The 21,367-nt window shown below is 40.0% G+C and overlaps 1 protein-coding gene across 3 annotated transcripts in view; it reads right to left on the bottom strand.

Moving 5' to 3' along the window:
- The window catches only part of LOC109898340 (insulin-like growth factor 2 mRNA-binding protein 1), a 56,531-nt gene extending 35,668 nt beyond the window's left edge, over positions 1–20,863 (bottom strand). The window contains exons 1-2 of one of the 3 annotated variants that reach the window (XM_020493284.2): positions 20,242–20,863; positions 18,976–19,036 (exon numbers count right to left, since the gene is read on the bottom strand). In XM_020493284.2, the coding sequence (XP_020348873.1) occupies positions 18,976–19,036; positions 20,242–20,416 (236 nt within the window). In that variant the 5' untranslated portion in view covers positions 20,417–20,863. The remainder of the gene's footprint in view (positions 1–18,975; positions 19,037–20,241) is intronic. The other 2 variants (XM_020493286.2, XM_020493285.2) reach the window with 2 other exon arrangements.
- Between the last annotated feature and the right edge of the window lie 504 nt (positions 20,864–21,367).

Here is a 21,367-nt window from a genome sequence, read left to right as displayed (position 1 = left end):
ACGTAGTACAACTATGCCTTGATGCTGCCTGCGCCTCTCGCTCACCACTCCCTCGTGCGCCATTTTGTGCGCAACAGTAGCCTACATTTTATGCACTGCAATGGGTTCGAGAGAAAGGCATGTCCACTTCACAGCATGTAAAGTAAATTATTAACTTTGATTGAAATGATTCCATATACTATATCTCAAGAATAGTCTATAGGCTACTAGTTTAATTACTTACAGTTTAGAAAAAAGGTGTCACTCAGATTTGGGTTGACGTTATTAAGAAGAGGGTCAAATGTATTAAAATGTATTCATTTTGGTAGGAGCAGGCTACCTAGGTGGATGACCTTGCATCTATTTATCTTTCAAAGCGTTGTCCCTTTCTCGATAACCCACCCAATTTGACAGGCTCCGCCATATCACCTGAGGCCCTATGCCCATATAGACCTATTGATTTGATATTTCTATGCAATATTAATGCCCAAATGATTGCCAATTAATTTATATTGATCAAAAAAATCAACAAAAAACACTGCTATAAAGGTTTAAAATGTATATTCGTTCAACAGTTGATTCAGTCAACTGATGGTCTAAAGACGTTTGTCTTTAGAAACCTGTATCCAGTTTTCGCATAGGCACATAACTACTTGTCGCCAACAATAATCTCGAGTGTCCAGAAAGCAATAGAGAGATTTAGGCTGCTTGACTGAGGCCGCAGGCCTAAACATTCCTCATTCATTAGGCTATATGGTCTATAAACTCATAATCAGAACCGACGGCTATTTGCCTTATTTGACTCTGTCCATATTCCATATTTGCCATGCAAGAACCCAGCGGGTAAACATCTGAATCAGACAGATATTGGGATGAATTCGCGGCCACTTGGTTAATGAGAATGCATAATATGTTTAGAATATAAACAAAACCAAAACACTGCATATAACTTGCGGCGGTGGCAGTTAATAAACACTTACAGGGCTCTTAGACACACAGATGTTGGTAAAGCCGGATTTTCTAGTTCACTGCGAATGACACCACCCTGGATAAGTCTGAACCATGTGAGCCAGCAAGTTGGCAGCCATTTTTATTTGACAACGCCCAATTACCACAATGAAAAACAGTCACATGTGGCAGAGCAGAATATACCAGAACATTTAGAAACATCAGTGACAGACAGCGCAATACATCTGGGCGTCACCTTTTGAAAAAATTGATATGGATGAGTGTCACGTTGAGAATTCCTGGCTAGGTTCCTGTACAAACGCTTATAAAGATAATATATTATTAATAACTTACAACCCAAACAGCTGACATTGTATCACTATTGTTTAAAGGTTAAACAATAGCAGTTTTATAGGCTATGCAACCATAGTCGAAGGCATGCACAACATTGTAAATCTACATATTATGAATGCACGTCTGGCTATATTTCATTCGAAAGCAAGGACTGTCTATTAAATTCTACTGGGGATGCAAACACTCTTGCTCCTCTCTCTGTCTGCGGGTGCCGTGGCTACACCCCCCCCCCTCCCCCCCCATCGCTCAGCTGCTAGCGCTCGCTCTACAGCCTAGCGCTGCTGTTAGGAGGAAAACCTGCCTTCATTCATAAAGTCTGTAAACTACTCGAGAGTACTACAGCATCGTGGAAGAGGCGGTTCTCCGAGTAGCTGCACCGCCCACATAGAGAAGAGAAAGGGAGGGGAGGGGGAGAAGATAGAAGCAGTCATTGGATAGAAGAAAGGGGGGAGAGTGTGGCTACAATGTATGCCAGAGAGCACGCCTGACGCACACAGGGGGTATATAGCAAGGGTTTGGCTATGCTGGTGATATCGAGCAGTGACACATTTCTGATACATGTGAACTGTTTTCGACGAGTGCCAGATGAATCGTTGCTACAGTTGCCGTGGACGATTTGATTCTCGTCGCTGCACTGTTCAGGAGAAGCCAAGCCTCATAGCGTGCAGAATAGAACCACGTAGGCTACTTTTCTATAACGTTTGACATGACTCATGGAGCAGAAACCTAACCGCACATCCTTACATTCGCTTTTAATTTGATGTCGACATGACTGCTGGTTCTAAAGAGATTAAGGGAGTGTTTAAATGGTTAGCCTAGATTTTATATGCATTATAGCCTATACATTAATTATAAAAGCCTCATGGGTCCTCATAAACGTGCAAAATGTTTTTCTTAATTGCAACCATAACGTAGCATAAATATGACAACAATATGTTCCATCTGAATCCAAACTTTAGATCTATGTTGTCAAAAGTTAGAGCATTCATATGGGAATCGCACTCATTTTGCATGCAAGCATCATGCCAATGATCGCAAACAAATAATTAAATACTAAGGGAGAATGCCTACTAGTTGAACGAATTCTAGTTACCATCAGTATTATATAAACCCAAATAAAATGCAACAATTCTCAAGTTTATCCACATTGTTTTGCCAGAGTAACAACTTTAGTGTAGTCAACTCATTCCTATCTAATCTACACTATGAACAGAACTTCTAAATCTTAGAATTCAATAATGAGAAATGTACATATTTCCAAACAAAATTCTTTAAGATAAACAATTCTTCCCCACTAATAATATAAAGCATTACACCGAAGAAACAAGAAACAATTACATGACGAAAACACTGGTGAACATTTGTATATTTGCTCACTCTACCTAGTTGTATATAATGTACAGTACGTAAACGTTGTCTAAACTAAGATTTCTGTATTCTGTCTCTAAATGCTGTCAATCACTAGTAGCACCATATCACCAAGTAACATTCCGAGTATGTGTAAATGTACTTGGAGAATGAAGGTGATTCAGATTCTGAGAGAACTGATTTACACCTAGGCCTACTGCTATAAATCTGATATCAATCACTGATAATTGTCTGAACTTAAATTTTAAAAAATAAACTTTGAAAACTGAACAGCACTAAAGTTGATGTAACGTCAAATGGTCATTTTGTTGCTTTATTACACATCAAGATACATTATATTCTCGGCTTAACTCTGATGTAAAACAACTATCAGAGTAACTTTAGGATGCACAGTGAATAACATGAATATACGTGAGAATAGAGAGTGAGAGGAGACAAACATTACTCCTAAATTAGAAAAATGAAAACATGATGAAAAGCTAGTTGTCTTAAATCTGACAGTGTTAAAGCATTGTGCCCACACCCTAAGGAAATCACAATGTTACCACTGCAATATTCCGAATTCAAAACCACTCCTTTACATCTCAATTAAGCCCAGAAACCTTTACAACTAATGAACATATCATACTCAAAAAAAGTTATTACATATCTTTACACATAAATTAAATTAATTGAATAACAAATTCATATCCATAGAGTAATAACAGAAATTGTATTGTATTATACTCAATTATACAGTAATATTTCCAGTTCAATTTATAGGACCCTGTCCAACCGGTCAGCATTGGGGTAAAGCCTGTCCATTGTCAGAATGTCATTTTCTACCAAGTACACGTTGTGGTAAGTGACATCCAATTGACCACAAAGTTCTATGCCAACAACACCATCATCTTTAGTTAACTGTAAACTTGGTCCAACCAGAAGCCTTCTGTGAGTTCCACTTTAGAAGAATAGAGAAGTTATTCTTCCAATTTACCTTTAAAAAGGCAAATAAGGATTTGGACTAAATAAGATTTTCCTACTTTCAGAGAATTTAGAGTCCTGGATCAAATTGGAACACTTCAAAAGTAACAACGTGTGAGGTAATCACTGACTACAATGCTCATGTACCTCTGTTTTCCCCAGTCACATATCAACAGATGAACAAAAATAAACACTGAAAATCTGCCTCTAAAAACATCGACCAAAATATCCATATTCATCAATATGACCACAAACAGTTCTCATAATCTTACTTGAAAAATCTGCTAAATGTAACAAGCATCTCCAACTTCCAAGTTCACTTTAAGAGATTAAGAGAGAAAGAGAGAGAGAGAGAGAGAGAGAGAGAGAGAGAGAAAGAGAGAAAGAGAGAGAGAGCAAACTCGAGCCACAATGTTCTTGTGTTTCAAAAACAAGGGGGTGGTTTCTTCCTCGGAGGGTGTGACGTCAGCCCTGACTTTGTTTTGAATCAATGAACCCCAAGTACCTATAGAACGTCCAGAATGTTGGGGCCAGTCCACCCTATATGCAACTGACTCCTAGGAACAGCCAAGGCGCCCCACCCACGCCCGTCCTTCCTCTGTTTTGTCCCCTCCTCATGTGCAACTTCCAACACACAGCACAACGCTATGGCTGCTGCCCAAAACATTGATAGAGGAATGTCAGGTAATGATCATTGATAGAGGAATGTCAGGTAATGATCATTGATAGAGGAATGTCAGGTAATGATCATTGATAGAGGAATGCCAGGTAATGATCATTGATAGAGGAATGCCAGGTAATGATCATTGATAGAGGAATGCCAGGTAATGATCATTGATAGAGGAATGTCAGGTAATGATCATTGATAGAGGAATGTCAGGTAATGATCATTGATAGAGGAATGCCAGGTAATGATCATTGATAGAGGAATGTCAGGTAATGATCATTGCTGATCAACATGGCAAAGATATTTGGGCCCTGGATTCTAGTAAAAAAAAATACATTTTTAAGAAGCACTAGAGCTCAACTCTTAACTATTTGTTATGTTTAGTACAGTCCACATAGCATTAGAGGAGAGAAATAACGAGTTAAAACTAATGCAACTAAACTAGTTATAAACTAGTTGACAAATAACATTTATGTCAAGCATTTGGCTCAATACTTGAACATTGACGCAAGGACACACTGCGTCATAATTCCATTGCATGGTTTCAGGTAGATTGCAAATCTTTTTTCACATTTACTTGAGGTATCAGAAGTCCTTCTAAGAAATGATACAAACTGCAGGGAGTCTCTGTACATGTGTGTTTAATCAACGTTCAATGAATCTATCAAATTCCCAGACTCAAAATATTAACATTTACATTTTAGTCAATCACCCGACGCACTTATCCAGAACGACTTACATTTAGTGCATTCCTCTTAAGATAGCTAGGTGAGTCAACCACATATCACAGTCATAGTAAGTACATTTTCCTCAATAAAGTAACTATCCACAAAGTCTTGGAACAGAAGTATTACTAGAAGTGAAGTGTCAACTATGCAGAGATCAATCAACACCTTGGTTAACAAACCTACAGGTACCTGCCAAAATAAAGGAAACACCAACATAAAGCGTCTCAATAAGGTGTTGGCAACTTGTGGTGGCCCCAACACCCTATTCAGACACTTTATGTTGGTGTTTCCTTTATTTTGTGATTTGAAATGTGTTTCAATTCCTCTTCACTTCTAGTAATACTTCTGTTCCAAGACTTTGTGGATAGTTACTTTATTGAGGAAAATGTACTTACATTTGTGTGATATGTGATATGTGGTTGACTCACCTAGCTATCTTAAGATGAATGCACTAAATATAAGTCCTTCTGGATAAGTGCGTCGGCTGAATGACTAAAATGTAAATGTTAATATTTTGGTGTTTTGTTGATGGTGGTGGAAAACGCTGTCTCAGCTGACGCTCCAGAATCTCCCATAAGTGTTCAATTGGGTTGAGATCTGGTGACTGAGACGGCCATGGCATATGGTTTACACCATTTTCATGCTCATCAAACCATTCAGTGAAGGGGGCATTGTCATCCTGGAAGAGGCCACTCCCATCAGGATAGAAGTGCTTCACCATAGGTTGAAGGTGATCATACAGAAGGGCTGTGTATTTATTGGTGTTTACCTTTCCCTCTAAGGGCATGAGAGGACCTAAACCACGCCAGGAAAATGCACCCCACTCCATAACCGAGCCGCCAGAACCCTCATTTACTCAAGTGTTTCCTTTATTTTGGGAGTTATCTGTATATGGATAATGAAGACAAGGATTAAATGTTGACCCAATGGCATCCCAACATGCCAGTCATTTTAATTAGACCCTTAACTGAAAACCCTACAAAAACAAGTTTTATTCATAACATCGGTCAGTGTGTTCAACCTCATCCTTTTTCGTATGAGACTGAAATGACGCCTGCGACCACAACTGGGGAGGAAAAATACAGTCGTGCATTCTCAAATAGCAAAGCAACCAAACATGTTTGCTGGACAAAATCAAATCAATGTGGAACATATTTCAATAGATCTAGATCTCATCGCTCCTCGATCTATGTGCTCAGAAACTCAGTAAATACATCTCAATCACGAAATCCAACACCACACTCACATCCATGTGAGCATGTGTCCTGTGTGTGACATGGCACACACTCCCAGTATGATGAAGTGACTAGTATGAGGTGGCTCACTCAGGGTATGGGGGAGGGGGGTTGAGTAAGGGTGTAGGTTTGTAAGCTGCCCTCGCTCCCTCTGCCTTGTAGTGTGTGTGTGTGTGCGCAAGTGCGCGCGCAAGGGTATAGCATGGCCATACCAGCACATGCCTGTTTGGCAGACATGTGACCTGGAGGCTCCATTTTAACTGATTCAGAGTCAGAGCTGTGAGACTGAGGGAAAGAGCGAGAAAGAGAAAGAGGGAGAAGGAGCGATAGAGGGGAAAAGAATGGAGGGGAGAAAATGGGTCTTCACTGGGCTCTGTAAGGCCTCATAAGAGAATAATAATACAATTCTTACATATCATTTAACACACCCACTTCTTACCACCTTATATCCACATTTGAATTGCAGCAGAGACATGTCTATATCAACTTATCCAAACACTTATCTTCATACATCTAAAGTAATCATACTCACTGATATTAGACTATTTCTATCTTTTTCCATTGATGTTGCCCTCTAATTAAACACATTTTAAAGCTTGACATAGGCTTATTTTTGTATATATTCAAGTATTTCCTTAATACTGCAGTAGGCTAAATCAGGGTCACACAGAGTGTTTCTTGGTAGTCTTAAACAAACATAACCACCTCATACACATGGTTATGGGCATAAAAAAAGAAGACCTGTACAATTTCAGTTAATGTCTTGAAGTGTATAACATTGTATAACAGTTTGCATCCCAATATTACACTTTATATACATCACAGAAGACTGAAATAAAAGAAAAGCATTTGACATAGAAACACTGGATTTTTGGAGGTAAAAAAAAAAAAGTTGATTAATTATGAAGTTATTACAAAGATGAATAACATTCCACCCATGAGGCCACTAGGTCTTTAGACTGCAGGAAAGGGCTACAAAAAAACTCAAACTTTCACCAAGGTCAATGGATCTGGTAAAGGAAACCCCATTAACACATCACTGTTAACAAATATCAAGCCATCCTTGCATGTGCCCCTGATACATCACAACCTTCTTAACTGTATGGGAAGGTTTACATGAAGTTGTCCGGTCATTCAGTAACTAGTTGAGTTGTGAAAATGGTGATGACTTCTATGCACTGATAGAGCATGGCAATACAGAGAGTGTTGAGCCGTGAACGACAGAGCTATTTGGACACTAAGACATACTTTAAAATATAGATAAATGACCCTATACTCAGTTCAGTCACAATTATTTTCGTTGTCTCAATAATTGGCCATTTTGGATGTCTAAAATAACAACGCTTTCTCACCTGTGATGCAGCAAAATAATTAGTTTATAAACCATAGTTTAGTAAGGTTCAGTAACACTTTTATATGTGATGTCATATTACATACTTTAAAGACATATTTTATTTTTCAATTCAATACTATGAAAAATGTCGTTAAGATTTAATTCATTCAAAGACAGTTTTCAAAAAGTACCAACAACTTCTCCATTGAGCGCAAACATGTTACCAGCATTAGATCATTAATCATATGAAAACAATATTTCATAAATCAATAGTTATTCATTACAAAAAGGTAAACATTCCGATTAGAATCCAAGAACCCTTCTTATAAGTTAATATAAGAACATAACACAATTATGAATCTTTGGCCCACACAACTCCACAATCTTTAGATCTTGCTACTACGGCTACGACCATGAATCCTATCACGTTCCCACTTCAAGCTGCAGACAGTCTTTCAATAACTTCATTGAGCTATTCAAAATGTATTATGAAAATGGAACTAATTCTCAACAGTCCATTAACTTAGAAAATGTAGAAATCAACTTGCCTAAAGGACATGCTGTCCACAAAAGCTTTATCTTCCTCAGCTCTTTAATGACCTTGTACAGTACATACAAGATGTGCACTGGAATTTAATCTGTTGCTTGTCCTTAACAAAGTTTACAGCACCTATGCTTTCCACACCTGGGATCTGCAAACCCCCTTGTGAGTCAATGATGAGAACAAGGCTCTGAGTGGGAATCCACTCATATGAAACAGGATTTGGATGTTAAGATATACAAACTATGATTTTTGATGTTGTTGAAAATGTATAGAAATTGGCTGACAATTTAGAGCTCCGCTACTATGGAACCCATTGTCTACACCACTGAGAAGTGGGCCACGTATTTCTGAAGACAAGCCAAAAATACCCTCTCTCTCCCGAACGAAACCTTCCCCATTCCGGCACCCAAGACCCACTGTGACACCCACAGAAAGGAGATGGGAAGACAGTTGCTAAATCCACACGAGGAGACGCAACACCTCTTAAAGCAGAGCAGAACAGCAAGGGGACTGACTGGGGAAGCTCCGCCCACTAGGCTCTCTGCTCATTGATGTCCAAGTGTACAGGGATCACTCTGGAACAAAATGTCTGCCCTGGCTGATCAACCAGGTGGAAGATGAAGCACATTCATGACAAACAACATTTGGGTCCTTTATGAGAAGAGGTGATTAAATGCAACAGCTAGTGAAAAGGGACTCTTCTCCTGCTGTGAACCAAATCTAAGGAGAGGAAGATCGTTGACACTACACAAATTGTCAACATCGTTGGCTATGAAATGAATAATCAACATCTTGGCATTTAATATTTAACCATTCAAAATGTGGAAACACATTCATACATATTTGTGAACTAATGAATGTATACTCAAGCAAAAAAACTACACAAATAGTCAACATCAGAATAGCCCAGGAAGGGCCTCCTGAGTGGCGCCGTGGTCTAAGGCACTGTATCGCAGTGCTAGCTGTGACACTAGAGATTCTGGGTTCAACGGGAGACCCATGGGGCGACACACAATTGGCCCAGCGTCGTCCGGGTTAGAGGAGGGTTTGGCCGGCAGGGATGTACTTGTCCCATTGCACACTAGTGACTCCTGTGGTGGGCTGGGTGCAATGCACGCTGACACGGTCGCCAGGTGTATGGTGTTTCCTCCGACGCATTGGTGCAGCTGGCTTCCGGGTTAAGTGGGCATTGGGTCAAGAAGCAGTGCAGCTTGGTTGGGTTGTGTTTCAGAGGACGCATGGCTCTTGACCTTTGCCTCTCCTAAGTCCGTATGGGAGTTGTAGTGATGAGACAAGACTGTAACTACCAATTGGATACCATGAAAAAGTGGAATGAAAAATAAAAGAATAGCTCGGTCACTTTGAAAGGAATAATGAACATCTTGGCATACAACATTTATCCATTCAAACTGTGATGTAATTCATGCTTAAATTCAACTGTTAAGATAAATTAAGAGCAAAGTTTTGAGAAAATAAATGCTATGATGTCATTTAAATTTTCAAGCAAAACAATTGTTTCTGTCTACAACGTGGGCCATGAACTTAACGTGAATTACATGTGAAAAATATCCAGCAATCTTTTGATGATGCCCAAATGTGACTACATTAAAACTCTCTGCAGCACTATATATTATAGCACATGAAGTGGTAATAACATGGTAATAAGATTTTAACAAGATGTTAGTTTCTCCCCAATGAAAACATTACTTCAATATCCTTTGATTTAATAAACAGAACTAAAGATCAAAAACCAGTCACACCTTTTGTAATAATGTATCCAGTTGGAATTTTCACACGGTGAAATGAAACAAGACACGTGGCAATGGATGCAAATTATGACTGTCTATCAGTCATTTGTTCTGACTGTGGACCAAAGGTGCTGAGAGAATGCGAAGTACTGTATGCCGTCTAGAGCTGCAACCCGGAGGCTTATCTTAGCTTCCTTTGGGTTTGCAGATGCAGAATAATACAGAGGCTCTGCCCTGTTCCCTCTGGCCTTGCTTTTTTCCCATATCTACTCTGGAAGGATACAAAGGAACAGGCGTGATAGACATAGCACTGATAGACACTTTCATAACAAGCCATCATAACAAGGCAACAAGACAAGCTTGTCTGCATTGAGTTTGGGAAGCCAAAGACTAGGAGAAATCCAATAAGGATGTTTGACCTCCAGACGGATTCAATTTGATGAGTCAAACTCACAAAAATGAAGGAGATTGCACAAGATGCACACCCATAACGCTATTCATCTTTTAATTTTCTCCACATTTAGAGGGGAGATGGTATTCGGTGTTAAAGGAGCCTTTGTCCTTGAATACATTTTTACAGTTTGGTCATTTAGCAGACACTGTTATCCAGAGAGACTTACAGTCACTGCATTCAACTAGGTAAGACAACCACATATGGGTCTTTCCACAGACCACAGCAAACGTACTGATAGTGTAATACATTTTAATACAAAGTTACTAAATACGAGGATGTCAGTCGGATCTAGCTGTTACTGTGTCAGGTTAACTTATTTACAAAAAGCTGCATCATATTGGAGCAGAAGCTATATGTGACAACTTAAAGATAGGACATCTCCCAACCTCAACAGTTTATATGATAGAAAGAATATTTCAGAAAAATGTGCCCTTGGTACACATATTTCCTGTGAAGTTTGCAAAAACTCTAAAAAAGCAACAACAAAAAAATGATAGAGCACTGTTTTTACAGCAGTCAACTTCAGGTTTGAAAAGATCCACATGGATAGCAAGAGAGGGACTTCAATTACACAGAATAACTCTGCCACAAGAACCACTGACAAAAAACAACTATAGCTCGCTCCTTGATCTTAAATTTCTCACATTGCAAAATATATTTTTAAGTAATTAGGTCTAAGGGGCAGTGCCTGCCATCTCCCTACCCCTTCATGCACACACACCCCTCCCCTCCTCCGCTTTGCCCCGGGGGAAACTTTGGGAGTGTTTACTGTGTTCCTCACCCTTCCGAGCCTCCAGAGAGGCCGGTTCACAAGGCACACAAAGAAAGGTCAGGGGTAAGGGGGCAGGAGGCCCCTAACACAGGCAAGCACTTTTTTTTTTGGGGGGGGGGGGCGTTCTGCTAGACTGAGCGAGGCTGAAGACTTTGTATTCCAGGAACAGTGAGGTAAGTAAGTAAACATCCGCTGACTGTGTTACACAGAGTAAATAAATGTGATAACTAAAAACAAATCAACAAACGTCCCTTAGTCGTGTAAGCTCTTCAGATTCAGGCCAGACATCACAAAAGGCACGCTTACTTTCAGTTCTACTCCATTCATAAATGTTCTATATTGCATTTATTTAACTCTACGTTGATGTTTTTATTCAAACCAAACTGAACAGTCTGTATAATATCATAAAGGAGAGTAAAGGACCGGATTTAACTTAACAAAGTACTTTAAAGTGTATGGGCACAACCTAAAGCATGAATCAGACTGAATTGTATCACTGTGGGAGGCCGTTCCTTCTCTTGCTAGGAAATAACTGGTACCTGCTTCGTGCCGACCCGGTAGCAATGAACCTGCCGTTTCTACTTGTAGAATCGTAATGCTCATCAGTGGCCAACAACTTGACTTCAAGCCAATCAGAGAGCATAAACCCCCACGTGAGGAAGCCAACAGGAGTGACAACAAAAAGGGAAAAAATAGGGCATTTTACCTCCACGGTTAAATGTCATGAGCCAATCACACTTCATATGCAATGTAGCTTATGGGATGGTAACTAGCGAAGTGCACTAGTGCAATAAACACAACACAAAACACTTCCTCCAAGCTAGATAACTAGTATAGACACTGTAATTAAATCACAATGGATTAGTTTACATGAAACAGCTGCCTGTGTTAGCTGCCGTGATAGGTCAGTCTGCTTAACTAGCTAGAGAATATGTTAACATGAGCTAGCTAAATATTTGGCTATGGGCTGGCACTGGCAGTAGGGGATTATGATCTTATCATCTTGTTAGGTAGTTATCTAGCTATGGCTTTCTATAAAATAGCAACATTAGCACAGCTAGCTATATAGCTAGCTAACATTGGAATCTAGACCATAAAAGAAGCAACACAAACGGACATGTATTGCCAAACAACGCTACTGCCACCTTCTGGTTTGGAGTATTTTAACACGGCTGAGTGGCTGACGACTTCAAGGTCTTTGCTGGATAAACACAAACGTGATTGACTGGCAACACTGTTCAGAGGTGCTAATTACTGTCTGAAGGCAAATGTTTGACAAGCCTACCACAGTGTCTGAACTATAAGTGTCAACCCGTCTACCAATCCATGAAAAACACATTTAAAAAAATGCATCATAAATGCCCACCCAATTTGTTATTATAGTTAACCTGTGCATTCTGTGCTTATCTGCCCCGTCAACTGCCCTTTCTATCCAGCTGTTTGGTGCAGAGCCACCCCTGGAGAAATACACTCTCAAGGAGGCTTCTTCTGGGTGACGTGCCCTTGGATGGGTGGGATGGAGTGGAGTGGGACGAGCCTCCGTCCGTCTACACAGGGACAACTCAACTCTACCCCGGGGCATCCCTGCTGTGTGTGTGTGTGTGTGTGTGTGTGTGTGTGTGTGTGTGTGTGTGTGTGTGTGTGTGTGTGCGCGTGCGTGAAGGGTGGGAAGGGTTGGTTTCCCTTCCATTTCAATTGTAGCTCGGAAAAGCCTGACTCTCACACATGGAGACAAATCCATTTGGCTGCATACTGACCCCAGCCGAGGGGATCGCTCCTTTCCTTGCTCCACCGCCATATAGGCTCTCCCATTCAACATAAAACCCAAAGATATCCTATTTTTTCTGTCCTCTCCCTCTGCCTTTCTTTCTTTTCACCCTTGGCTTCATCCAGGTCAACGGTTCACATTATTACCAAGATTTATGAGACACGTTGCCAATCCCCCTGCATTTTTTCCACAGCAGCCATAGTTGGTTGATGTGTGTGTGTTGGGAGGGGGACAGGGTTGGGGTGGATTTAGAGGCTAGTGGTGTCCATGGCAAGTCCAAAGCTGCGAGAAGATCTGAAGGGAGTAGGACTCAACCCCTTTAAAAACAGGACAGATGGTCCAAACCAGAGAGGGGGAAGAAGACACATTAGCAAGGGGTTGGGGGTTTCTTAAAGGGACGGTGCACATTTTCCCTCAGCTAGACCCCTCCAACAGATTCCCTTCCCTCTTTCCAATACATACCCACAGAAATGGACACGTCTCTCTCGCCATCTCCACAACCCACACAAACCCCCACTGGATTGTCTTTCCTTCTGAAAGCCCATAAGGAAGTCCTTCCATGCAGCGTCCCTGCCTCTCCTCCCTCCACTATAATCGGCAACTGATGCCCCGGAAAGAGAGCGAGCAGCTAATCATATGACCCTGTAGAGGAGCGCGCGATCATGTATGCGACAGCTCTCTTTCTTTCTCTCTTTTTTTGTCTCACTTTTTCTCATTCACTCACTCACTCACTCAGATGCTCGCACGCACTCTTTCTCTCATTCTGCCTGGCTGGCAAAAAGTTGTGTATCCGGAATGTAATAGAACATGTCTTTCTACTCTGGGTGTGTGAGAGGTTGGGGTGTGTGTGCCAGCTGTGAGTGGATGTGTGTGTGTGAGAAAGAGCAAGAGAGAAGGAAAGGGAGGGAGCGAGGGAATGCCTTTTTGTGTGCTGCAGCGTCAACGGCCTCTCGGCGCTGCACACAGGTGTTCCAGCCAGCTGATTGGTCGCACCCCCTCTCTCCCAACGCCCCCGCCCTCGCCTTTGGTAGTAGAACAATCGTAAGAGGAAGAAACAGTGAGTTTGCTGGTTGCTGGCTTGAGACAGGCAATGGGAGCAATACTATAGCACTACTAGGGGCTTGATTGATGCAGATCAAGGACATTTCATACGTGACACATATTTCAAGGAAGTTTGTTTGCAACGCGGGAAAGAAAGAAAAAACAACAGGACCTGTTTTTTTTTTTTTACATCTTTCAATGTACATTTCAAAGTATTTTCAAACATTTTCAATTAAACTTTGTGAAACATTATTTGAATAATCATATACTGAGCTTTTCCCTCATAATAAAATCACCCTTGTAACCTTTTTCCCCCCATTTAACCCTATATATAACAAAGACCACCACCCAACTTTAAAACTGTAAATATGCAAATATGTTTCTTGCAACCAATAAGAGGACGAACACAACTAATACATTCAGTTCCAAATCTATAAAACCCAGAGGACAACGTATTTTGTTCACATAAGCGCAACAGTAACAGAAAGCCATACTGGATGGATAGGAGGCAAATGGAAGATAATTACAGAATAGTTAAAAATATACATATATATTTACAGTAATGAACGCAATCAGGAGTAACGCAATCAGTAGTATGCTTTCTTTTTCACAAAGCACTCCAGCAACTACCCTGCTCCCCAAATACAGATGTGCCCAAAGCGTTCAATTGCCAATCGTTGCATCCCACTGGGCATAGACAAGTTGCCTGGAGGCCAGCAAACACTGGTCATGATGTCACAATAGGACACCAACCTTTTTTTTTTTTTTTCAGGTTCTCTCAGGGTGGTGTTGGGTGATACTAAAGGGGGGTGCGATGTGGGGGAAGTAGTGGGCTATTTTTTTTTACCAGCACCTGGCATTTAAGAGGGGGTCTGGAACGTCCCTTTGTTTCAACGTCTCTCAGAAGTGTAAGCACATCATAATAGGCCCACCACATCATTGCAAACGGCCATGCTCGAGCTAATTTAGCATTCCTCATTAAGCTTAAAGCAGTGAAGCAGGGCCATGAGTTCGTGTGCAAGTGTGAGTGGAAGAGGTGTTGTGCACACAAAAGCTGTACACACCCACATTAAAAGAGTAGTTCACTATTTTACAACTTGATATTAGATGGTTCCTCACCCTGAAATGTGTCTATGGGCCAAAGGAAAGTGTAATCCAGGGTTCAGTTCTCATTATTAAACAGCCTCTACAAACTTCAGCTAACACAAGTGACGCTTTTATCCAAAGTGACTAACAGTCATGCTGGTATACATTTTACATATGGGTGGTTCCGGGAATCGACCCCACTATCCTGCTGTTGCAAGCACCATGCTCTACCAATTGAGCTACAAATGGCCAGGTGAACATGTTTTTTTTTTTTTAAGTATTTGCAAATCACCTGAAATCAGTTCAAATCAACTCCATATTTGGTTTGATGTTCCTTAAAGGTGATTTGGCCATTTAAAAATGCTCACATCCTCCTATCCCTTCCATTGATTGTTAGCTTGGGGTGGCTAAAGTTAGCTGAAGTTTGTAGTGTCTGTTTAATAAAGAGAACAGAACCATGGATTACAGTTTCTCCTGGCCCATAGACTACTTTCAGGGTGTGGAAGCATCTAACACCAATTTGTAAAATAGTGAACTACTCCTTTAAATCTGAAAATTCACAACAACAAAAAACATAATGTTCCACAGTTGCTTTTAAGATTTGTGGCAAACTATGCCAAAAATAGATAACATTTAAAGCTGCAATATGTAACTTTTTGGGTGACCCGACCAAATTCACATAGAAATGTGAGTAACAGATCTGTCATTCTCACTGAAAGCAAGTCTAAGAAGCAGTAGATTTGTTCTATGTGCGCTATTTCTATGCTTCCCGTTCTTTAGTTACATTTTTTGGGTCGTTTGCTTTCGGTTTTGTACACCAGCTTCAAACAGCTTAAAATACAATATTGTTTGTTATTGAAAATATATTTATTAGCAGTTTAGATGGTACAATGATTCTCCACACTTGCTTGCTTTGTCTCATAATCTGAAATCAGATGAATTATTAGAATTTTAGCCACCAGGAAATGGCGGAGCGATTTCTACATATTACACTTTTAACTTCATCTCAAACAATGTCTCCCATTTTTTCTTAAAACATCAGATACAAACTAGGAGTTGTCACAACAGCTTAATTATCATAGTAAGTAAGCATTTCACTGTGAATCTACACCTGTTGTTTACGAAGCATGTGACAAATAACATTTGATTTGGTAGGACATTTCAACGTAAATACATTTCTAATTTTTAGTGTATGTACTTATGTCAGGAGGGACAGAGTGATGTCTGAAGATCCTTCCTCGATCACCCCTCCCCCTCTCACCTTTCTCTCTCGCTCCCTCTCTCTCTGACACACAACCACAACTCTACATCGTACTCTAGGTTCTACGTCACTCGCGGGCTTTAGCCCACCTCAATACTTAGGACGCTGCAGAAAGAACATGACTTGTGAAGATATATATTTGTGTTAATCAACAAGGGTGGCAACGTAAGCCAACACAAAGAACCAATCATAAATATACAATCTAGCTTGAATATTTGAGAGTAGTCTAATTTAAGCACCAGTATGCAGAAAACAAACGATATCAAGATAATATGCTGAAGTGACTTCAAATAGCCTATTTGTCCAAATTAGTGTTTTTACAGTAGGCGAAATAAGGTGGAACAATGAGTTGGTGTTGCACTCAAGTCACGTGGTTGCTCTAGAAGAGGACTGAGCCAAATGAGCAGAGTTTGAACCATTTTCTAATACCTCATAAAATGACCACTTTCTTCAAATGATGTTTGTCATTAAAGCTCCTATGCCCGGGCTTCTCATCAAAATCAAATGAGGCTTTGCGTAGCATATTCATTGGAAATCTAAAACAACACAACTCGGCATAGGCTACTGCAGTAGCGTTTACATAATTCCCAAATAATTGATAGGCCTATTTATATGTTCGGGTGACAATGAGGGAACTATAAATATGTATTTGCCTGAATTTAAATTCCTAATGCTTGTTTTAACAGAATTTGGCCACCGCTAGTTGAGTTGTTGCGGCCATTTTGAGTGTCAGCAAGATATTAGGCCTAGTCGAAACATTCATTTTAAGCTTATGTTTAACTTCATGGTAAAGCCTACAGATGCCTAAGATCATCAGAATAGAAAACTTAAACAGTTTTGCTACATTCATAGAGAGGAGTGAGTGCTTTGCAGCTGTGAATGAACGAACGAAAGAAAAAGGGCACCCTTTGCCATTCACGATGAGGCTCGCCATTTTTTCCCACTCAAGTGACGTTGGATGACTTCTCTCAGTGGGGGTGACCACGTGTTGTGTATCACCAAAGGTAGGCCTCTCCAGTAACACTGAAATGTAGGCTATTTCATGGGCGAAATCCTCAACACAACTATATTTATCTATGCCATTCAAGGTTGGTAACTTAGGACATATAGCCTCGTTCAAATTGCCCATAGGCCTATGCATTTGTTATTCAGACAAAGGTTATACGATTCCTATAGGCATCTATTAGTGTTATAATTGTTTTTCACTTATAGGCAAAAAATCCACCAATGAATGACACTTGAATGGTAGGTTATAAAACATATTTATATTATTATTGCAATACAGCCATTACTTTTCCTTGTCAGGGCTACCGTCTATTACAGACTTGTATGTAGTCTATACGTTTACATCAGCCTACATACATAACACTTTTACAGATAGGGCCTAACATATGTTTGAATATATTTAGTAGATCAAAATAAATTGCCTTTGATTAAATGTCGTTTTTTAAAACAAAAGTCACAAAAAAGGTACGCCTACACCTGAATTAAAAACGGTTAGCCAAACCTCACAACTGTTAGAGCCTAATCTCAAACCCGCTCTTTCCTAGACTAATAATTTAAAAAATAACCTAAGTGTGTTAAAAGGTTAATGGTAGTGAATATTTTTGAAACTAAGCTAAACTTTCGTAATATGTAACTGGGTCAACTGTAATGGAGGGAGGGCTCAATGTCCCCATTTTGTTATAGCGTCTAAATAGATAGGATAAATAACCTAGGCTACTGAAATTATTTTTGATCGAACGGTCCATTGAATTATTGTGAGTATTGCATTACATTTCAGCACAATATGTGTTTACTTCCATACACACATACACATGTATGTTTAATGTCAAAATACGAATTAGACCAGAGCAAGAATAGGCATTGCCTATGCATGTACATATAACCATGTATTTTCTACAGGCCTACTTCATGATTAGAAACAGTCTTTTTCACATTTCTAACCTAGAGACCAAATTTATTGGTGATTCGACATAATAAAACATCGCCCAGACAACACCAAAACAACGTTCGTGTGCAATAAAAGCAAAAACGTAATTAAAAGACTTCACTCTTCATAATGAATAATCGCTGTGCAACAAATTACTGAAGTTTCAGTAGTTGCCGTGACGTGATTAAACACATTTCAATCCCACATATTGACATAGCAAATCGATTGTCTCTAGGCTGTGCATGAAAATAAAGTACCAACATACACAATGTAATCACGTAACTAATGCCACTAAACTCCAGAACATGACACTTAAAATGTGAAAAGTAGCTATGGCCTACACATATAAATAAATAATTATTCACACAGGAAGGCCTAGGCCTATGACAAGGCCTTCGGGAAGTAAAATGAACATGAGGTATTTAAGTGATGACGTTGCAATCAATATGAAATTCTCTGTGACAAATAAGTGTCCCAATAGTTAATGTGAATTCATCATTTTCGTTTTAAGAGTAGCCTTTAGTGCATACGTAGACAAGACTCGTGATACCACATACTCCACACATGAGTAGGCCACACCGTTCACAGCAATATAATTAAAGAGTAGCCTAAATACAAAAACGTCATTCAAATATTGGATTTGCGAGTTTTACTACTACACCCACACACCAGGCATATAACTCGACATCTAATGCGTGGATTAACTTAAATAGCAACATGTCCCTTCTGCAGCAAAATCCATACATTACCAGATGCAACAATTGAAGTGTTATTGGGGAAGGGTGCTAAATACCTTTGCTTCTTAGGGACAGAGTGTTCGACCTCAATATGTTTCCCATGGAGCTCCACTTTACCTGTAAAATAAATGTTTCTGTTGAAAAAACGAGGCCATGTCCTCCATTCAGAGTGTAGAAAATGTATTGTATTTATTTGCCATATGGAAGCAATATTTACCATGTGACTGAGTTGTGTGTTCCTTAATTGTGTCTCATGTTGTCTAATGTGCACGAATAAATGTTCAAGATTAGTAGTCTAATAACGCAATAGGCCTGTCATTCAAAGATGATAGGCAAGAAGTTACCCTCCTGGCTCAACTGGAAAGCCATTCAAAAATTGCGTTGTGTATTAACTCATCAACTCCTATATCACGTACACACATTGTTGATCTTTTACAACTCATTCATACACAGTAAAACAGAACACGTATACCTTAATAGTCCATTTGAAAAGGACATAGTCAAGCATTTATTAAAAGCTGAAGATACACGTTTGCGTGTTCTTAGTGATCAATTGCAGGCTTAACACACGAGCAGCATGGCGTCCTTCGTGCTATATAGAACACACATCACATGCTACATATGTAGGAAATCACGAAGATACATTTAAGGAAATCAAGCACGTTCGTGACTTGTGAGAAGAATGGGAGAGTAATTTGGCAATGTAACGGTCAAGGCAATCACAGCCATTAATCTATGAAAGAATAGTTTCGATGTATGCTTTTAAACTACACCTACAATCGCTGTAGTGGCCTATTCGCCAAAAGGGGGAGGTGGAAGATTTAATTCTATAGCTCTACCGAGTACACAGAACCTAGTCATACAAGGCACCAGAGAGCAAAGGCTTCGGCAAGTACAATAAAAGCGTGTGGCCATAAGGCCGAAATATAGGTATCTGGCTATCATATCCAGGACTAAACATGGGGTTTAGTGTATGTAAATGACCTAAAATAGAATACGATTCGAGAAATCTGGATATCTTGATGTTCACATTCAAATAGGTAGGCCTATGTGATGGGCCCCCCTCTCCCTGTAAAAGTTGAGTATATTGTTGTTCGGATAAGCACTTCATAAACCTTTCGTCGATTATTATAGGCCCATGGAATATATTTTCTTCGAAGTGTCTCTTAATTCTATCATACCTTCTACTGGACATTAACATTGGGACGCGTGAGGGGAGTGGGCAAGCCCTTGTATATTTGAGCCTTGGTGGTTTCCCTATTGAATTAAATTACATAAAGGTAAGACGCTATTGAAGCGCTCATTTACGTTCAATTACTTACCAGAAAATGCTTCAATGGCTTTCATAGCCCATTGGTCGTCCGGACAATCAACAAACGCGTAGCCAGTTTTCATAAGAAACTGCCCAGAGTATGGAATCTTGTTGTCATCAAAGGTTTTAACCAAGTCCTCCGCAGTCACGTTTTCATTGAGGTTTCCAATGTATAGCTTGTTCATGTTGAAAAATAGAGGTCCTCCAATTGAAATAAAAAAAATCAGAGCAACAAAACTTTTTTTTTCTTTGAAAACGCAACAAGATAGATCTACCCAGGATGATCACAGGTTGAAAACACTTGCAAATGTCCACAAGCAGTAAAAGAAAACGAAATACATTTATTTTCAAAGTAAAACTAAAGAAAGAGGAAAAAGTTGAAAGTAATGGTAATGTTGGAGTCTGATTAAGTCCAATACTGAAGTAGAGAAACCTTGACTGCAGCAACGCAAGCGAATGTATCGCACAATGTAGAAATTGATCAATTTGAATTAATTTGATGGTGGTTAATGGTGGAATAGTGGTAGAAGTATGGCGGGATCGGGAGAAATGTTTTCCTCTCTCTGCCCCTCAACCTCGAGTTGTACTCTGCACTGTCACAGATCCTTCTGCCTGGCGATGGCACCGCCTCTTAACCGACTCGAATTCACATTTTTTTTTTTGCAGCGAGGAAACCACGTGGTATTCGAGTAGCTAGAGAAAGGGCCAGCCTCCTGGCCGCGTAGCTTCCCAGATGAGTGTACGCAGCGAGCCTTCGTGCTATGCCACCGTGTTGTGTTGTGTGCGTATAGGCTTTATGCATACGTAGCCCACACATGCGCGAGTGTGCTGGGCTTGTGTGCGGAGACTTCCCTCAAGATGCGGATGTGTGTTTTGTCCTTTACAAATATATAAATAATTCGCAGGTTCTAGATAGGAACACAATGTATGACTATGGTGGCGGACGTGTGCGAGTTGTGGTCTCCGTAGTTTAATATCAGCTCTTAGCTCATATACCATTTGGTCATAACATTCTCTCTTCAGCCCAGCTCCAAAAGTCATCCCGCCTCTCCAATAAATATGCATTGTGGTAAAGAATTTGGTCGCCAGGAGGATGTTACATAAATGTAAAATCATGAGCTTTAAGTCATTTTTGA

Source organism: Oncorhynchus kisutch, linkage group LG10, assembly GCF_002021735.2.
Source record: "Oncorhynchus kisutch isolate 150728-3 linkage group LG10, Okis_V2, whole genome shotgun sequence".
Lineage (NCBI taxonomy): Eukaryota > Metazoa > Chordata > Actinopteri > Salmoniformes > Salmonidae > Oncorhynchus > Oncorhynchus kisutch.
Note: the sequence above shows the minus strand (reverse complement) of the source record. Positions and strands in the feature narration are given on the sequence as shown.